This window comes from Cervus canadensis, chromosome 8 (assembly GCF_019320065.1).
Source record: "Cervus canadensis isolate Bull #8, Minnesota chromosome 8, ASM1932006v1, whole genome shotgun sequence".
In the NCBI taxonomy this organism is placed as follows: Eukaryota; Metazoa; Chordata; class Mammalia; order Artiodactyla; family Cervidae; genus Cervus; species Cervus canadensis.
Genome location: NC_057393.1, coordinates 23,592,566 through 23,610,392, shown reverse-complemented (window position 1 = coordinate 23,610,392; position 17,827 = coordinate 23,592,566). Strand labels below are relative to the sequence as shown.

The following is a 17,827-nucleotide window of genomic DNA, read 5'->3' as shown; positions in this document are numbered from 1 at the left end:
GGAAGGAAAAACACCACCTGAAAATCAGAAAATGTTTTCAAGAGAGCAGGGACAGATCCGAGGCCAGAGAGGCCAACTGTCTGATTACTGTGGGACAGCTGAGTAGATTTCACACTCTCAAAGCAAGATGTTTCCACTGTAAACACTGGATCAAAGCAAGAAAATGTGTGGTATTTCAACAAAACACACTTAGTGTTTACATGTTTATATGACATTTACAAAAGAGGACCGAAATGTGGCAATTTACATTTGTTTATAAGAAAAGGTTCAGATGGTAACGAATCTGCCTGCAATGCAGGATTCAATCCCGGGTTCAATCCCTGGTTGGGAAGATTCCCTGGAGAAGGAAATGGCAACCCACTCCAGTATTCTTATCTGGGAAATCCCATGGACAGAGGAGCCTGGAGGACTATAGTCTATGGGGTCACACACTCTGAGAAGAGTCAGACATGACTGAGCATGCATGCACGGCATAAGAATACAACTTTGGTGATAAAGGATGGCATGTGGCCTTGCTAACTGCAATACAGGAGGAAGTAGAGATCCTGGACAGTGGAAGTACATTGGGCATTTAAATAATGTGGGTTGGTTTTAAGATTATAAGACTAGAACATTGTTTTCAGGCTTAAACTCACTGGAATGTAATATTTATTATACTATCTATAATCTGCTGAGTATTGCTATATTTCAGGCACTGTTCACAGTACTTTAAGAAGATTAGCTTATTTCATCCTCAAAGAAATCCTATCAAGGAGATATTACCTTTATGCCCTTATTTTAAACAAGGAGACTAAGGTTCAAAAATTGTTGGATTTATCTCACGGAGATATATTTGTGGCATGGCCAGGATTTAAACCCAGCCTGCTTGACTCCACAATTTACACCCTAAATCACAATTTTATCCAACATGAATTTGAAAGTAAATCACTAGAATATGTAAATGTTTTCCAGAATACATGTTCAGTTTGAGGCTGAGATATATGATACTATATTTGTCTGGAACATGGGCAGGAAATGAAGTGGAAGAAATTTGTGACTGCATAAAAAGTTTGCAGGGTATTTTCCTAAATATATACACACAAACTATGTCCTGTGTTAGTCTACTGTAATTTCCATTACAAATACTTGAGCTCTGAGTTGTGCTTACAGTTTGCTAACATGCCTTTATACATACAGAGAAGTTCAGATACTAGAAGAAAACTCCCCAAAATACCTAAAGATGAAGGAATATAAAGAGCATTAAAAGAATTCCAATGATAGGTTTAAGTTTCTTAAGTGAAATTGGTTTCTTTCTTTGACATAACTGGATATGAATCCCTTTCTACTCATCACACAAACAACTTATATTCTCTGAGCTTATCCTCAACCAAATGGCAGTATTGTGACTGGACATATTTAAATCAGTTTTATAACTATTTTTCAATAACATATAAGTAGATGTTTGCACTTCCCAAATTCCAAATACGTTTTGTAATGGCTCATTATAACCCACTATGAATCCTTCACAGCACAAGACTGGCAAATGGATAAAATCCGTCCCCAAATAGCAGCTTTCTTTTACCTGAATCTACTTTAAACAGCCAGTAAAGTGTTGGTGTTTGTCATGAAAGCTAACTGAGCCAACACGTGACTTTATTTTGAACCTGGTCTTTCTGAGAAAAAAGGGTCAGAGTTCTCTTAAGGAAATCTGGTAAACTAGCTTTTTGGTTTCTCCTCTTCAGCCCCCTTTAGGAAAAGAAAGACATATGAATCTTATCTCATACATTGGACCCCTGAGAAGACGACAGTCAGCCTGTAGAGGTTATGTGGTCAAGAAAGGTCTTCAAGTCCAAGTGAGTGTCTTCTTTTTTCCCCCAATATTTAGCTACAATAATTTTCAAGTTTTATTTTATATTGGAGCATAGTTGATTAACAATGTTGTGTTAATTTCACAGGTACAGCAAAAAGATTCAGTTACACATTTATGAAGGATGGATCAGGAGTTTGGGATTGACAGGTACACACTGCTATATTCTATATTTAAAATAGGTAACAAGCAAGGATATACTATAAGCACAGAGAACTCTGCTCAATATTCTGCATGAATTACATGGGGAAAGCATTTGTCAAGGGAGTGTGTTCTGATGCAATGCAAAGACGTTCCCTTAGTTCTTTCTTTAGAGACCTAAGAGAGCCCTGCCGGTCACTTTGCTCCACCCCTGACATCTATTAGTCCTTTAAGACTATTTTCAAACTTCATACTAGGCCCACTCTTATTCAAACCTTTTAATTACCTGACTGCTTCCCCAGACACTTTCCAAGTCCTCTGGACTTGGTCAACGAAGAATCTCTCCTAGAGATGTCTTGTGAATTATAAATTAACCAATATAAATGTTCTGCAATCCCCTCTCTCTCCCAAACAGACCGAGGCCACGTAAGGAGCTGGTCATTAAAATGACTGAGGGAAGGGCCAACCCGTGGCATTCGACGGCCGGTCAAAGCACCGCAGTGGCTGAAAGCCACACAGGCCTTGTGACATACCTCATAGAGGTCGATCATGACGTTGCCCTCAGGCCCTCTGCTGCTCTGGACATTCTCTAAGGCCAGGGTGAAGTAGACTCCACGTGTGTCTGAGATGTAGAGGTTGTACGTGTCATTCTGGTTCCACTCCTGGACCGCTGCGAACACCTGGTTCTCATCGGTGCTGATGACATGCATGTCCTGAGGAAAGACACCGGGAAGGGGAGAGGAAGAACATTTTATACGTGCCCCTGGCATGTGTCCACAGAATGTGAAGACGAGGAACACCAGGACAGGCACGTAGGTAGTGTGAGGGAGGATAGAGATTTTCCTTTTGTGTATCTGCGAAATAATAATTAGTTGAGCGTTAGTCACCTATTTCCTTTGTCACTTACAAGGTAAGGTCATCAGAAAATAAGACAGAGAGAGGCTTGGGAGCTCAGTTACAATTTAATTGCCTCATTAGATAATTTGAAGGATAATTTCTCAAATATGTATGACTTTGGAGAATCAGGCATCCTGATAAATTTGCAAAACACAGAGTACCTGCTCAGAAGGCACACACAGGACAGAAAGAGGGACAGAGAGAAAACAGACAAGCTTTGCATCTCTCATTGTGGTCCATGGAGCAGCAGCTTGACCATCACCGGTAAGACCGTTAGACACACAGAACCTCAGGCCTCACCTGTCAAATAGAAACCTGTATTTTAATAAGATCCATGGATGGATAATATATACATTCAAGTTTGAGAAGCACTTTCCTAAGGCTCAGCAAGCCTTAGAAGTCCCAGAGGAAAAATGTTTACCTGAGACCCCAGCGTACTAACCTTCAGGTTAATGAGCATTCTAGGTCTCAGCTTATCTAAACCTGTACCCTGAGAAGTTCATCAGGAAACCTTAAATAAAGGAGGGAAGAAACATTCTGCATAATTGATGATGTTTTCAGACTCTGCTTGTCCTAGAAGATAGAAACAAGGCCGAGGTAATGAGAGGCAGTGAGCAGAACCCCTGGGGTGGGGATTCTGACTCCTTTCTCCCCGACTTCTGATCCCAGAGGAGTAGGTGTTCAGGGGGAGACTGACACAGACCAGGGCTTGCTGTCTCAGACCAAGGCCTGCCGTCTCCCTCAAGGATGCCAGCTCATTGCCCTCAGCAACCTTTCCCCCTTCATCCAAGGTGGTACACATCGGTATCACTTTAAAAACCAAAAATCAAAATAAAACAAAACAAAAACAGAATTTACACATAAGCCTAAAGGCAGAAGAACAGCCTGAAATGATCCTTGGCCTTTGTGTAGCTCAGGGCTCAGATTCTCCAAGAGGAATCATCCATTCTCCTCGAAAGGCTTCAGGAGATCTGTCAGTCTTGCTTGACAACAACTCCAATTCTACCTAACTTCTAAATTTCTCATTGCAACCTCTGCCCGTATTCTCTCAATCCATCAGTCAGCAATTCAGCTTCAAGTCTGCTTTAGACACAGAGGAACGAGTCTCTCATTCCTCTTTCAAGTTGATCTTAGTGAACTCACGTGATTCTAGAAGGAAGGAGTCCTTACTCAAAGGGTTTCGTGTTCCTGAGCCCTTCTCAGACCTTACTGCCATACTGATTACAATTTTATAGAAACAATCCAGAGTCAGGAGCCCACCGATGAATCCTGCCCATGGATCCAAGGTGGTTGATAATGCAAAGTGAGGTTTGGTATAAAAGTTGCCCAATGTATGACTTTACTTATGTACATTTTATTTTTCTTATGTACATTTCTCCTGGCAACGGTAGCTTGATATTCTTTGAAAAACATTCTCATCCCTCTCAGACAAATTTCCCTCTATCCTCCGTCTTTGCTACTTTCTCCCACCCTCAGCACCAGAAGTGATCTTGCAGGCCTAGCATTCAGGGAACACTGATTGGATTGGCAATGGACATTCCACCCAAGCAAACTCAGTAAGACATGATTCTAGAATGACTGTGAATTACTACAGAGAGAGAGAAATTATATTTTCCTGTTAGTTTGCAAGCAGTCAGAATAAAAAATAAAATCTAGATCTGTTTGAGACATATCTTGCAGGTAGAGGATAAGCCAATCCAGAAAAAAAAAAAAGTAGGTTCAAGAGGTAAAGAGAGAGAGTTCAAATTCTGTGACACCCTTGGAGTCTCTGAATGTGGATACCTAAGAAGTCTGGCCACGTGTGAACTTTTTAGAGAGGACAGTAAAGCAAAATGATTGAAAGATCGGTCTTTAAATAAAGCTAAGTTCAAATCCTAGCTCTGAAATTTAGCTATGTGAACAGAACTTTGTGCCTCAGAATTTCTACCTGCAAACTAGAGATAATAGTATGCCCTTCATGGAGCTGAAAGGATTAAATCAGTTAGTAAGTATTAAGCATTTAACAAACAGTGCCCCGGAACCATACATGCTAGCTAGTTTTAGTTACACAAACCCTAAATCTCCTTTGTTGATTAAGCCAGATTGATTTGGCCTTTCTGTTCATTGCAAATATTAGGGTATTGAAATATTATATTTATATATATTATATATACACTAACACACTAATAAAGAAGTGGTTTATCCACATGTTGTTGTTTTTTCTCCTAATGGAAGCAATTAACTGTGGAAATTAGCCCAAGGGTCATTCATCCATGGAGGGCCAATGGTTCCCCACTTCCTACAAGACAAATATCAACATCCTTACCCTAGCATTTAGAACCCTTAAACAAATACTCCCAATTCATGTTTCCTTCCTTGTCAGCGGGGTGTAGCATCATCCCTGAGTTCAAGCTAAAATATTTCAGCACTAACCCAAACGTCACATAACTAATTCCCACCTCTGTGTCTTTGGAGTGAATCAGTGCCCTCATGAACCTCCGAGGCCCCGGCTACAAATAGACGATGCATTAAACAATCTTAGGGGCCAGAGTAAATCATCTATATTATCCCAGCCCACTTAAACTTGTCTTTGGTAGATGTGGAAGAGAAAACATGGATACTTTTAAGTGTTTAAGCCATTTTGAGAACTATTCACAGAACTATGGCTGATTCATGTTGATGTATGGCAGAAACCAACACGACATTGTAAAGCAATTATCCTTTAATTAAAAATCAATTAATTAAAAACCAACAGATTAAATGGTCATCACCAGATAAGGGCCAAAGACAGATCTCTTTCTCTAAATATAATCTAATTTTATTGAATAGACTGTTTAAAAATGACAGGTGCCATTGGTCTTAAATATTTTAATTGAAACCTATGACACATTTAAATGCCATCTTTCCTTTTCTTGCCTACATCCACTTATATCAGGAAAACATGCTATTTCTCCCCAAATGGCACTTCATGTTGAAATCTCGTACTGAGACACAAAATTTTAGACCAAGAAGTGAACTCTGAGATCTTTTAGAGCATTTCTCAATGTCCGTTCCATAAGACATCAATATTGTTGGATTTTAATAGTTTTTCTTTTTTAATGGATCCCTTTGTAAAATGTTTTGATGAATGCAAATTATACAGCTTTCTTGCTCACAGGACACCCTAGAACCTTTAAATACTGGTGAGCTTCTGTTAGTCTCCACACAAGGAGCATGGAATGGAGTTTGTTTCCTTTTTTAAACTTTCGATCATAAAACCAAATTTTCATGAAGCATCTCTAAAGGCATTTTATTGAGTAGCACATTTGAGAAAATATTATTGTGAATCTAAGCTCTGTATTTAAAAAAATGTAAAAAAAAAAAAGAAGAAGAAAAAAAAAAACAGAGAAATTGATAAACCAGCTCAAGGTTCAGAGCAGGTGAGTGACAGATCTAGGTCTGGAATTAGGGTCTCTCGCTGTGAATCAAACAGCCTTTTCATCACCCACACCCCAGTTCACATCGATCTTCTCCAACACAGACAACTAGATCCATACTAATAATAATATTACCTTGCTTTTATAGAGTATCTGTCCTCCAAAATGCTCAAAGCACTTTCATATGTATTGCCTCATTTATCTCACTTGAGTAGCTCAGAATGAGCTCCAAGCTTGGTAAGGGAGGAAAATGGTCACTAACTCTCCCTTTCTGCTGGGCCTCATGCTCTTAATAGTAACAGCAATGTTAAAATCTCCCTGCTTTCCGATCATCTTTGCCATTGTATTATTATTATTTTTTAATACAGCTCAGGTTAACCTCAGTCTTTTCAGAGCTGATGCAATGGAAGGGGATGACTAAAGAAAATTTGAGCATGGAAGCGCTGGCTTTTATCTCCGTTCTTTCAGTGAGCATGGAGCTTTGCTCCTTTCCTGCTGCAGCAGGAAAAGGTTTGATAGCAGGTCATGAAACATATGCAGGTTTGCCATGGATCACCCCACCCAAGCTGAGGCTTCTCTTTGAAGGTGTAATGGAATTGTAATGAGGCATCTCTTTGTCTTAAATAATAAACACCTACTTGGACCTAATAATACATTCATTAGCTGTAGTGGCTCTGATTTTTCTGGGAACAAGCTAAATTAATCACTGCATTCTATCCTCAGACCTCAGATGAGGCTGAGTAATGGAAAACGCTCATCTGAGAAGTGGGGTGGGGTGGGGGGGTACAGATAGCCGATTCAGGCTCAAAGTAAAACTTCTCTTTCCAGATTGGCACGATACCACTGGGAGTGATCATCCACAGTGATTGGTGTGATGGCTATGAAAAAGCAATGCAAAGTATGCATTTCCTAACACTCCAGTCAAGGGACCAAAGTGATTTCTTTGATTTTAAACTACCATTTCTGAGACAACTTAAATCAATGGGACTTTTTCTTTGGAGGCTACTCAGTGTATAAAAATCTGGGGGGTGGGCGGTGCTGCTCCCTTTTAGTTATAGAATCTATTAATTTATTTTGAGAGTAGAAGGGTATAACACAAGGAATGCTGCTCTGGGAGTCCAGAGACTTGTATTTTAGCCTTGATTCTGCAGCAAGTAGCATTTAGTTTAGCTGAAACTTATTCCACTCACAAAGTATCTTCCCAAGAGGAAGTAAGCATGAGATGAGAGGCTCAGATATGCTGTTTCCTGATTTGGTCCCAATTCCCACATGCCTTTTGAACAGAAGCATCTCACTGCATTGAGTGTATTCTTGTTTTTAAAGGTGTAAATCTTGCAAGCCAACTACTTCATTTGTTGGTCAATCAAAGTCAGAAACTTATTTCAGTGCTCAGGGGAAACAAAACAAAACAAATACAACCACCAGCTCTGTTGAACTTACCAAGAAAACATGATCATCTCCCTCATGGAGCTCCCTAAAAGATTACCAAGGGAAATTTTAACAACACTAAATGTTTCTTTTACTGACTTTACCCAATTCTCATCTAAGGCACAGCTCCAATGTTGTGTTTGTCTTTATGTAAAATAGTTCAAGCTAAATCACGAGTGAGGAGCATTTAAACATATACAGGCACAGGCATACAGTTCTGGGCAATTACCACTGTTATTAATCTCTTAGCAGCTGAAAATAGGAACTACTCACCTGGAAATAGTTTTTTGAAGTTAACAGCATAATTTAATGTGTGTAATTATCTCTAATGGGCTGAAGTTTACAGCTCACCTTTCACTACGCTAGGGTTAGGGGCAGAGTGACGGCCAAGAAGGAGGATTCTGCCTGGAGAAGCCACTGGCTCTCCTGGGAGAGAAGACCTGCAGTGGCCTTGTGCTGGATCTATCACAGGGTCCCTGGGCAGGAAGCTGGTACTGGTCCAAGAGAGCATATTACAAACTCAGCGATAGAAACACAAGACAAAGAGTCATGAAAATACAATTGAAAAGAAGTCATTGATGCTCCTTGTTCAACCAAAGATTTCAAAGCGGAGCTGCATTTAAACCTACACCCTCCCCTTCTTATAGCCACATACATCTCCCTTGTTTCATGATCAACACACCCACCTGTCAGAATGGCTATCATCAAAAAGTCTACAAAGGATTAGCAAGGATACAGAGAAAAGAGAGCCCTAGTATACTGTTGGTGGGAATGTAAATTGGTGCAGTCACTGTGAAGAATGGTATGGCGGTTCCTCAAAAAACTAAAAAATAGAACTACCATATGATCCACCAATTTCACTGCTGGGTATATAGTCAAAGAAAACAAAACACTAATTAAAAAGGGCAAATGCACCCAAATATGTGTGTGTGTGTGTGTGTGTGTGTACATGCATGTGTGTACACATATATGTCCCATTATATGTATCAATATACAATGGAATATTACTCAGCCATAAAAATGAGTGAAATCTTGCCGTTTGTGACAAGGGTGGACCAAGAGAGAATTATGCTTATGAAATAAGTTAGAGAAAGGCACATTTTCTGTTATAGTTTATATGTGGAATCTAAAAAAATAAAGCAAACAAATGTATGTAACAAAAGAGAGGCAGACTCACAGACATAGAGAATAAAATAGTGGTTACCAGTGGGGAAAGGGAATGGTAGAGGGGATAGATAAAGGCATGAGATTAAGAGACATAAACTACTATGTATAAAATAAATAAGGGTATATTATACAGTACAAGAAAATATAGCCATCATTTTGTAACAACTTTAAATGGAGTATATAACCTAGAAAAAAAAATTGACTCACTATGTTATACAACTGAAGCTAATAAAATATTGTAAATAAACTATACTTTAATACATTTTTTTTAATGAAGACACATTTCAGTGATTGTTGCTGGAAAGAAGGGCACGGTGCATTAACAATTTATGACCACTTAAAATACATCCCAGTGGCAACAAGACCGCAAATCCACAACTTTGAGCGCCTGAGTAAGTCTCACTTCCACTAGGTGGCGCTCCGTATTAACACAGTTCTTCAGGGTTTCTGGAGAGAAAGCCTGGGGATGTTAGCTGTTGGGAGTCTCTTCGCTGCCTCTGTTTTCAAAGGAATACGTTTTGGGGAAAGTTTAAAAAATTAGCTGTGCCGCTGAACCCTAAAGACAACTAGTCTCATAAGTTCCACTGGGAGGGAAAGCAAAGGTCAGAAGCTGTATCACTGTATCTGTGATACAGTGGCTGTATCACTTCGTAAATAATAACAACAGATCAGAATATATATGTATCATACCTGTTGCTCTGATATACCATGTGTCCAAAGCATAGTTTCTGTTTTGCTAAAAACCAATACATACCACTTGACAAGCAAAAGCAAATCAGTTATCAGCTTACTCAGATGTCCCTGTAGTAAGGATTCCAAAGAATCAGAGCAAGAGAGAGGAAAAGAGGGGTATGCAAGGGAGGGATCACTGAGACAGAAAGGAAGAAACTGAGATTGGCAAAAAAGAATGTAAGTGAATCTGAGAAATGGAGATGGGGGATTAAAAAAAAATAATAACTACAAGAGACTGAAAGGGTCCTTGGGAAAAAGAGTAGAAATAGAGAAGGTGATTCAGGCCATACCTTGGGCAAAGCATACTTGGGGAGCTTCATCTGGGCAAACGCATTCCTTCGGTAGGACACGTAGTAATGTGGCCGTCCCCCTGATGTCAGCTGCAACGTGAACACAAAGGTTGTGAAAGGGGTCACTGCCACAGTTACAGGTCACAGAACAGTCCCTGGGCAGAAGGGGTAGCTACCAACACAACAGGCGAGTGACTACCATGGGCAAGCGGAAAGCACTGGTGCTCCGTTTCAAAACAACTCGGTCTACGTGAGTTGGTCAGAGCCCCAAACTGAACCCCCTTAACAGAAATACAATTCTTCGACTTGCCCTGTGGCTCAGAAGTCAGGAAAGAACTTCGGTTACTTTTCTTTTAACTGACACAAGCCTGAGGGTATATTGGATCAGAGCCCCTCAGCAGCCCACCTCTCCCTAGCCCCAAGACCGTGACCACACAAGCAGATCCTTGTGCCATACCAAAAGGGAACGGGCCAGGTCACACAGTGGCAGGACCGGAGCCCCCAATCTGGGCACTGAATTCCAGTTTCATGCAGTCACACCATTGGCTGTGCGCCTGTCCCACACACAGCAGTGCTGCTGACATGATGGATGGAAGGCCAAGCCAGGATCATGGTTCTAAATCATTCTCGATCTCTCCCTCCCAGAAGAAAATGGTGAGCTACTGCCCCAGGTCCGCCCAGGATGTACAGCCCAAAGAGCCCTGTGGGTCTGAGGGAGGGGGAGGAGTGGTGTGGTCTCCCTCAGCTGAGCACCATGAGGTGTGGGGGGTCAGGGGTGCACTGCCAAACTCTCCCTTAATCCCCCTTTAATAAGATATCATTGACACATAACATATGCAGGTTTAAAGTGTACAATATGATGATTTGATGCATATATATTATGAAATGTTTACCACATATAAGGTTAGCAATCACCTTCATCTTTTCATTTAATTAAGATTATGTGTGTGTGTCTCTGTGTGTATGTTGATAACATTTCAGACTTATTCTCTTAATAATTTTCAAGTATATAATACAATATAGCCACCATGCTGTATACTACATCGCCAGAACTTATAGCTAGACATGTGTACCCTTTGACCAGCATCTCCCCATTTCCCTAGCCTCTGAAAACCACCATTTCACTCTCAGTTTCTCTGGATTTCTGTTGCCACTCCTAACTCATATAAACACCTGGAGTTTGAAGTCAGTTGCTTTGCATACTCAGAATGTCAACAAATGCTCTGGGTGAATTTTCATCAGACACATAAAAATGTGACTGGAAAGTTAACATATTCACCATGATGTGGCCAGCTCTCTTTTAGTCCTAGCAATGGGTTATATATTCATAGTGGCCTGGGTAAAAATATATATAAAACTCTAAAGGCACACTTGATTTTCATTTGTAAGTCATATATGTGGATTATAAACTGTTAATAGAAAACATGAAAGGTCCCTGGAAGCGACACTGATGGAGAAATGAATTATATATAGAAGCAATATGGGTAACCATTTTCCATTTTAATGTCACTTGATAATTTGATGCTGAAGTTATCAGAGTTCTCATTACTCATTTTCCTGAAGAAAAAAGGAAGTGTGTGTGTGTGTGTGTAATGTGAAATAGTTTAAAAGTACATAAGGAATTTGACCATTTGCTTTTCAATATATGGGATCAAATATTCTAAATTATAATTTCTTGCCCAGGTAAATATAGTAGTGTCTAGAATGTCTCAATCATAGTGAAATTGCATGTATGTATTTTATATATATATATATATATATATATATATATATATATGTATGTATGTATATACATATATAAACTATTTAGCAATAGTACCTTTGTCAATTTTAACATGAAAAGCAACAACTGAGTTTTTAAGTGCTTCGTCCAAACAAGTTTAAAGTTTTATTAACTGCAAAAAGAAACAAAGGATACTTGTTCCTTCTCTCTTCTAATTGCTCCTGAACCCTGTTTCTCAAATTGTTCTCCACTCTCTCTGGAGGTGAAAAACCCGCTTGAATGTCTCATCTAAATTCTCTTGATCCTAATCACAGCAGTGCCTGACAATAATGGCTGATTACTGGCTCTGCCTCCCACCACCTCCAGCCACCCCACAGCTGGTTACCACCTGGCTCCCTATTTTTAAGGCAGGTTCTGAAGAGGAGGCTTGTTGGCTGACTGCTCTAGGAAGAGACGGACATATCTGCTCAGTCCTATTGACGACTGAAGGGAGCCTCTTTGGAATGCAGGTGATGTAACGAGGATGAATGCAATGTCAATAGACATTGACATTCAGAGCAACATCCCCAGGACCCCGTTTTGACACATCCTTCAGACACTGCCCCAAGGAAGTGAAACAGGAGGAAAGAGGGCACAACCTTTAAAAGAATGACACGTCATAGGACATGACAAAGACTGATTAGAACCAACTGGGTCCAAGATGGAGGGAAGATTCTGTTTTCAAGGCACCGTGAGTCACGTTATACACTCACTGTAATACATTAGCACGCGAAAAGACACATCAACCAGCGCCACGACAGTTCCAAGGGCAACCATGAAAAGCCAAAAAGTGGGTGGTGGCCCAATTCCTGGAAATGCCTGCCTCTTCCCCCAAATAATTGGAATAATCCTCCCTCTGATTAGCTTATGAAATTACCCAGGCTGCAAAAACTAACTGTGCCGTACTTCTAAACTCTCATGCACCCTCTGAGATGGCCCACATTCTGTCTGTGGACTGTGTTTCTCTCCAAATACATCCACTTCTTACCAATTACTTTATCTCTGAATTCTTTCACTAAGAAGCAATAACTTCAAATTCACAGGCAATAGAAGGAATTGCTATTCTGTTAGTATAGAAGCTTCAACTTGGTAATGTTCCTTTTGTTAAAAAAAAGAATGCCTTTGCTTCTTTCTCTTGTTCTTCAGGGAGGGCAAGCAGGTGAAGGGGCTGCATTAGAAGCAGGGAAGGGAAATGTCTTTGAGACAATCAGCGGAAGCAGATCTTTCATACCTGAACAAACACGTAATCATCCTGGACAATCAGAGAGTCTGGGTCGATGTAGCCTGGGAAAGGTTTATTTCTGTTGGCCTCTGTGCAGTTCTGCATTCGGCATGTTAGGTACTGTGAATCTGAAAAAGAAAGAAAAATGGGGGTGGGGTGATACACACACAGCGATAGAGTCAGAGTAGCCATTTTCTGTTTCTCTTGCTATCTACAATTCTTTCAACAAACCTCACGTTCTCTATTAACGACATTACTGTTGTTATTATTATTGTTTAAATTTTCATGATTATTTTACTCACTCGCTATCAACACCACCACCACTATTTCCCAGTGCCTCCACCAACTTTCATCATCCTAGAATACTAAATTCTATTAACTAATATTTTTTCCTTCCAAACCAAAATGAAAAAAAAAAATTCAAAAGCTGGCAATAATACTTGTGCCTTCCTAGTTATTTCTCTGATTAATAGAATTCACCTCCATACTCTGATCTTTGATAAATAGGGAAACACACAAACATACGTGCAATCATTGGTCATCTCATGCTAGAAGTGCACTGGTATAAACAATAAGGCCCTATGTCAAGATAAAGGTTTTTCTTCTATTACTAATTGGAAATAAAACAGAATTGAGAAGAGCTTCCCTACTCAAAAACATTGCTCTCATTTTATAGTTGAGTAAACCAAGGCCCTGCCTCTCACCTGAGACTAGAAGAGAAAGAAAGTGAAAGTGAAGTCCCTCAGTCGTGTCTGACTCTTTGCGACCCCACGGACTGTAGCCCATCAGGCTCCTCTGTCCATGGGATTCTCCAGGCAAGAGTACTGGAGTGGGTTGCCATTTCCTTCGCCAGGGAATCTTCCCGACCCAGGGATCGAACCCGGGTCTCCCGCATTGTAAGCAGACGCTTTACCGTCTGCACTACCAGGAAAGCCCTCACCTGAGACTAGGGCAAGTGATAAACATACCAGTAAAAATGACTCTTAACAGATTTGACCCCTGCTGCTGACAGTATTAATATATTGTACCAGGGAAGCTGTCTCTGTTTTGCAGCCACAGCTGTTCTGCCCTCTCTGCGAATCAGACGTCACTCAGAACTCCCTTTGCAGAACTCCCGAATACATTCAAACCTTCCGTCAGTCCTGCGCCAACCTCCCCTCATGTTTCTCTTTTCTCCGGCTGATTCTTCTAATCTGACCTAAAATATGTTTAGAAATTTGGCCAAATTTCCTACCACTTAAGAGGCTTTACATTTGTATCCCCTCTGTCCTAAAGGCGTCTGCCCAGATTGTTCTCTAAAAAAGGTCTAGATTTCAGCTTACTGTTATTTCTGGGGGTCTCCTATGATGGCTTTTCAATAACACTCCATCCTGTTAATTCCCTTCATGGAACTTATCACAATCTAAGTATGAATCAAATCAGCACATAGTACATCATAAAGAAATATTTTCTGGAACATGCCACCTTACTGGAATATATCTTTTTGAACACAAAAGGAAATTATTTTACCTTTTTTTGATGTTTAATGAATGGGTGAGTTTGATTTTAGGACATACAAAGATGTATGAAGAAATACACTCTTCCAAATGGAGAAATAAGGACATGATTATATACATGAAATGGGGGTAGGCAACTGTACTCTGAGTTGGATATAAGGATTCACTGATGACTTCCCTGAAGGAAATTTCCAGCACTACTTTTACTTAAAGAACCTGGGCAAACCTGTACTCTACAAGCAGGGCCACCAGGGGGCGACATGCACATTTGCTCCAACTGACCAATGGCTGACAGTTGCTTCTACTCTCCCTTCCCCATCTAATTTTTAGGCATTCTTATATTAATAGTTTCATTTTAGGACATAATTCATGATCTTCATCTCTGAAGAGAATTTCTGGGATTCATTTCTTCCCAGAACACTTCTCTTCATGGGACACAAAATCTTTACCTCACCATTCCATACCCTATCAGACCCTTGCAGAGCTTCCAGTTGTCTTCTGCCTTTTAGAAGGCAGCTCAGGATCACAGAAAAGGAGACTGGCATCTATGAGAGCTGGGTTTGAGTTCTGCTGTGGTCACTTCCTGGTTGCATCGCTCAGAGAACACCGCTTCACCTCCCTGCGTCTCATCACTGTCCTTTCTCAAATGAGGATGCCAGTGTCAACTATCTCATAGCTTGGTTCTAAGAATTAACTGAAATAATATATATGCTAAATGTTTTGAAACTCAGAAGTTGTACAAAAACTATAATGTTCCTATTTTTCTCTTCTGCAACCTTTCACAATGATTAGATCATGTTGGGGCACATTGTAGGTACTTTAAAAAACTGAATTTGAGTATTCCAGTTATATTTCACTATTGATTACTATTGGTGACCGGTCCAATACTCATTCCTCCCTACCTCTTTGCCAGAAAAGCCAATATGGACCTGCTGGCTCATCTTTCTCCCATGTCACTCAGAAGCTCTGATATGCAGGGAATAATTCTCTTGGGTCTGTGTTTACTTCAAGTCTTCCTACTCCACCTACCATCATTTGCTTTAGGAGAGGCCTTTTTAACCCAATTCTAGTAAATAAGAAGTTATAAGGGGCTACAGGGAGGCATAGCAGAAGACCTTCTTCTGCCCCCATACAACACTGTGTCAACATGATGTCTGGAAGTTCTCTAGCCTTCCTGTGCATGGAGGAGTCTTACAGTGGAGCTTCCATAATGAATATGCCAAAGAGATGGAAAGGGCCCATTCCCTGATGACATCACTGAGCGTCTGACTGTACTGAACCCAGAGCTGCCCTTTCTCATGCTGCTTGTTACGTGAGATAATGAATGAAAACAATCTGAATTAGAGGTTCTGACTGAGGAAGTCTCGGGCTTCAAATTACAAATACAACTTTCCAATTAGAATTCCTCAGACTGCCACCTCATGAGGATTTCTTGATGAGTACACTGTGCTTGTTTTATTTGTAGTGTTGTCTAATAATTTCTTTCTTAAGACTTCAACTTTCTCTTCAAAGGTCCCTGAACAAACATAAGATGGAAAATATAAAAATAAACTCTTTATAACTTAACTATATGGAAATTATGAATCCGAGGGATCTGGGGAGAAATTAAAAGAATAGGGAAACTAATATTTGCTGTGCATTTATGTGCCAAGTATTCTAAAGCATGTTCACATTCATTTGGTATACTTAATCATCACAATACTATGGCATATAATTTATCAACTGATTTTTGCAGGTAAAGAGAATGAAGCTCCTGGAGATTATAGAAAGGGCAGTATGGATTTTCAAACTGGGTTGGCCAGACTCCAAGTCTGGTTTATTCCCACTACATTGCATGAAAAACCCTGGCAAGTTTGGGGCCAATTTTTGTTAAGTATGTTTTGGCTTCAAATTATCAATGGACAAACCTAGATACAAAAAAAAAAAAAAAAGAGAGAGAGAGAGAAAGAAGAAAGAAAAAACAACTGTATGTTTATGTTTTCATGAGGTAATTTGGCAATAAGGATCAACATCTATTAAAAGCTCTTTTGACTCTGAGTTCATTTCTGAGAATTTGACTTGAGGAAATAATCAATGAACCATGCAAAGATTTCATTACTTTGATATTCATCATAGTGTTGTTAATAATTTAAAAAGGTAAGAGAAAACACAATGGCCAACAGTTGAGGCACAGCTAAACAGATTGTAGAACATGCATAGCTTGTTATGAATCCTTATATGAGGATTTACAGAAATTCTTAATACATTTTATATAATAAAATAGTTACCAACTAATAATGTATCGCTGTTAATTTCTTAGCTTTGAAAAATAGATCATGGTTGTATAAGATGTTCGCATTAAGGGATGCTGGTTAAAGCTTGCACTATGTTGGTAACTTCTCTGTTTATCTAAAATTATTCCAAAATAAAAGTTTTTAAAAAGTAGGTTACCAAAATATGTGCATATGGACATGATTTTGTGCAAGTGGTATATATAGATATCTACATATGCATGTTTGCATGGGGAAAATGAATAATAGATATATACGAGACGTCAACGCTAGTACAGAGGCAGTGCTATGAGAGAAGCAGACAACCAACTGGCATGCAAATCTCTGGTCAGCACTTCTCAGCCAGGGAAGGCGGCCAAGGGTCATGGTGGGCTTGCGGGATCCTATTCATAAGAATTAGAGAATCGTCTCTAGCTCCTTTGCTTGTTCTATCCCTCTCCACTCCCCATGCCACATAGTGAGGCAGACCTGTTCAACGAGCTGTTCGTGTGCTGAGAATTTTAAAATGTACAACCAAAGGACCCAAGAAAAGCTCCAGAAAGAGGTCTTGAAACCATGTCTTGCTCGGAGTGGCTCAAAGTGAAATCTACAAGTTGAAGGGGAACTGATCAATTCCCAACGCCTGCCTGTGGTAAAGTGCTCCTGCTTTGTTCTCATTCCCCTCCTAATGGAAACAAAAAGAAATTGGCTGCACTTCATAATGAGGGACCAATCACTCCTATTCCCCTTGGGGCTTGCTGTAATAGCATTAAGTGTGATGAACTCTTTCCATATTCAATTCTGGTGAGTGTATGATGCGATTCCATAGGAGGTGTCTTGTAATTTGGCATTAATTAACGTCAATTAATGTAGGCAACCGCTAGACTTTAGAATTAATTTCATTACTTTTCCCACACAGATGTTTTCCTTGCCGCAGGTAATTAGGACACTGTGCTGCTCTTTCTAAGCACGCTCACTCTCTGCAACAGCTGCTGCTTGGCATAATGCAATTTCCATGCCCCCAGATCGGCGCTGCTCTAAAGAAGGGAAGCTGCTTTTTAAAGGCCAGACTTGGAGCAGGGGTATAGCGGCTTAAATGCAGGCTTAGCTTGGTAAACCTAAAGCAAATCATTTTACTGCTCCGGTCTGTAAAATGGGTATAAACAGGAGCCATCTTGCTAGCGGTTGTGAGAGCTTAAAAC

At 40.1% G+C, this 17,827-nt stretch overlaps 1 protein-coding gene across 4 annotated transcripts in view; it reads right to left on the bottom strand.

Moving 5' to 3' along the window:
• The window catches only part of SORCS1 (sortilin related VPS10 domain containing receptor 1), a 570,351-nt gene that overhangs the window by 125,608 nt on the left and 426,916 nt on the right, over window positions 1-17,827 (bottom strand). For all 4 annotated transcript variants that reach the window (XM_043476626.1, XM_043476628.1, XM_043476627.1 and 1 more), the window contains exons 7-9: window positions 12,890-13,008; window positions 9,897-9,986; window positions 2,521-2,700 (exon numbers count right to left, since the gene is read on the bottom strand). In XM_043476626.1, the coding sequence (XP_043332561.1) occupies window positions 2,521-2,700; window positions 9,897-9,986; window positions 12,890-13,008 (389 nt within the window). The remainder of the gene's footprint in view (window positions 1-2,520; window positions 2,701-9,896; window positions 9,987-12,889; window positions 13,009-17,827) is intronic.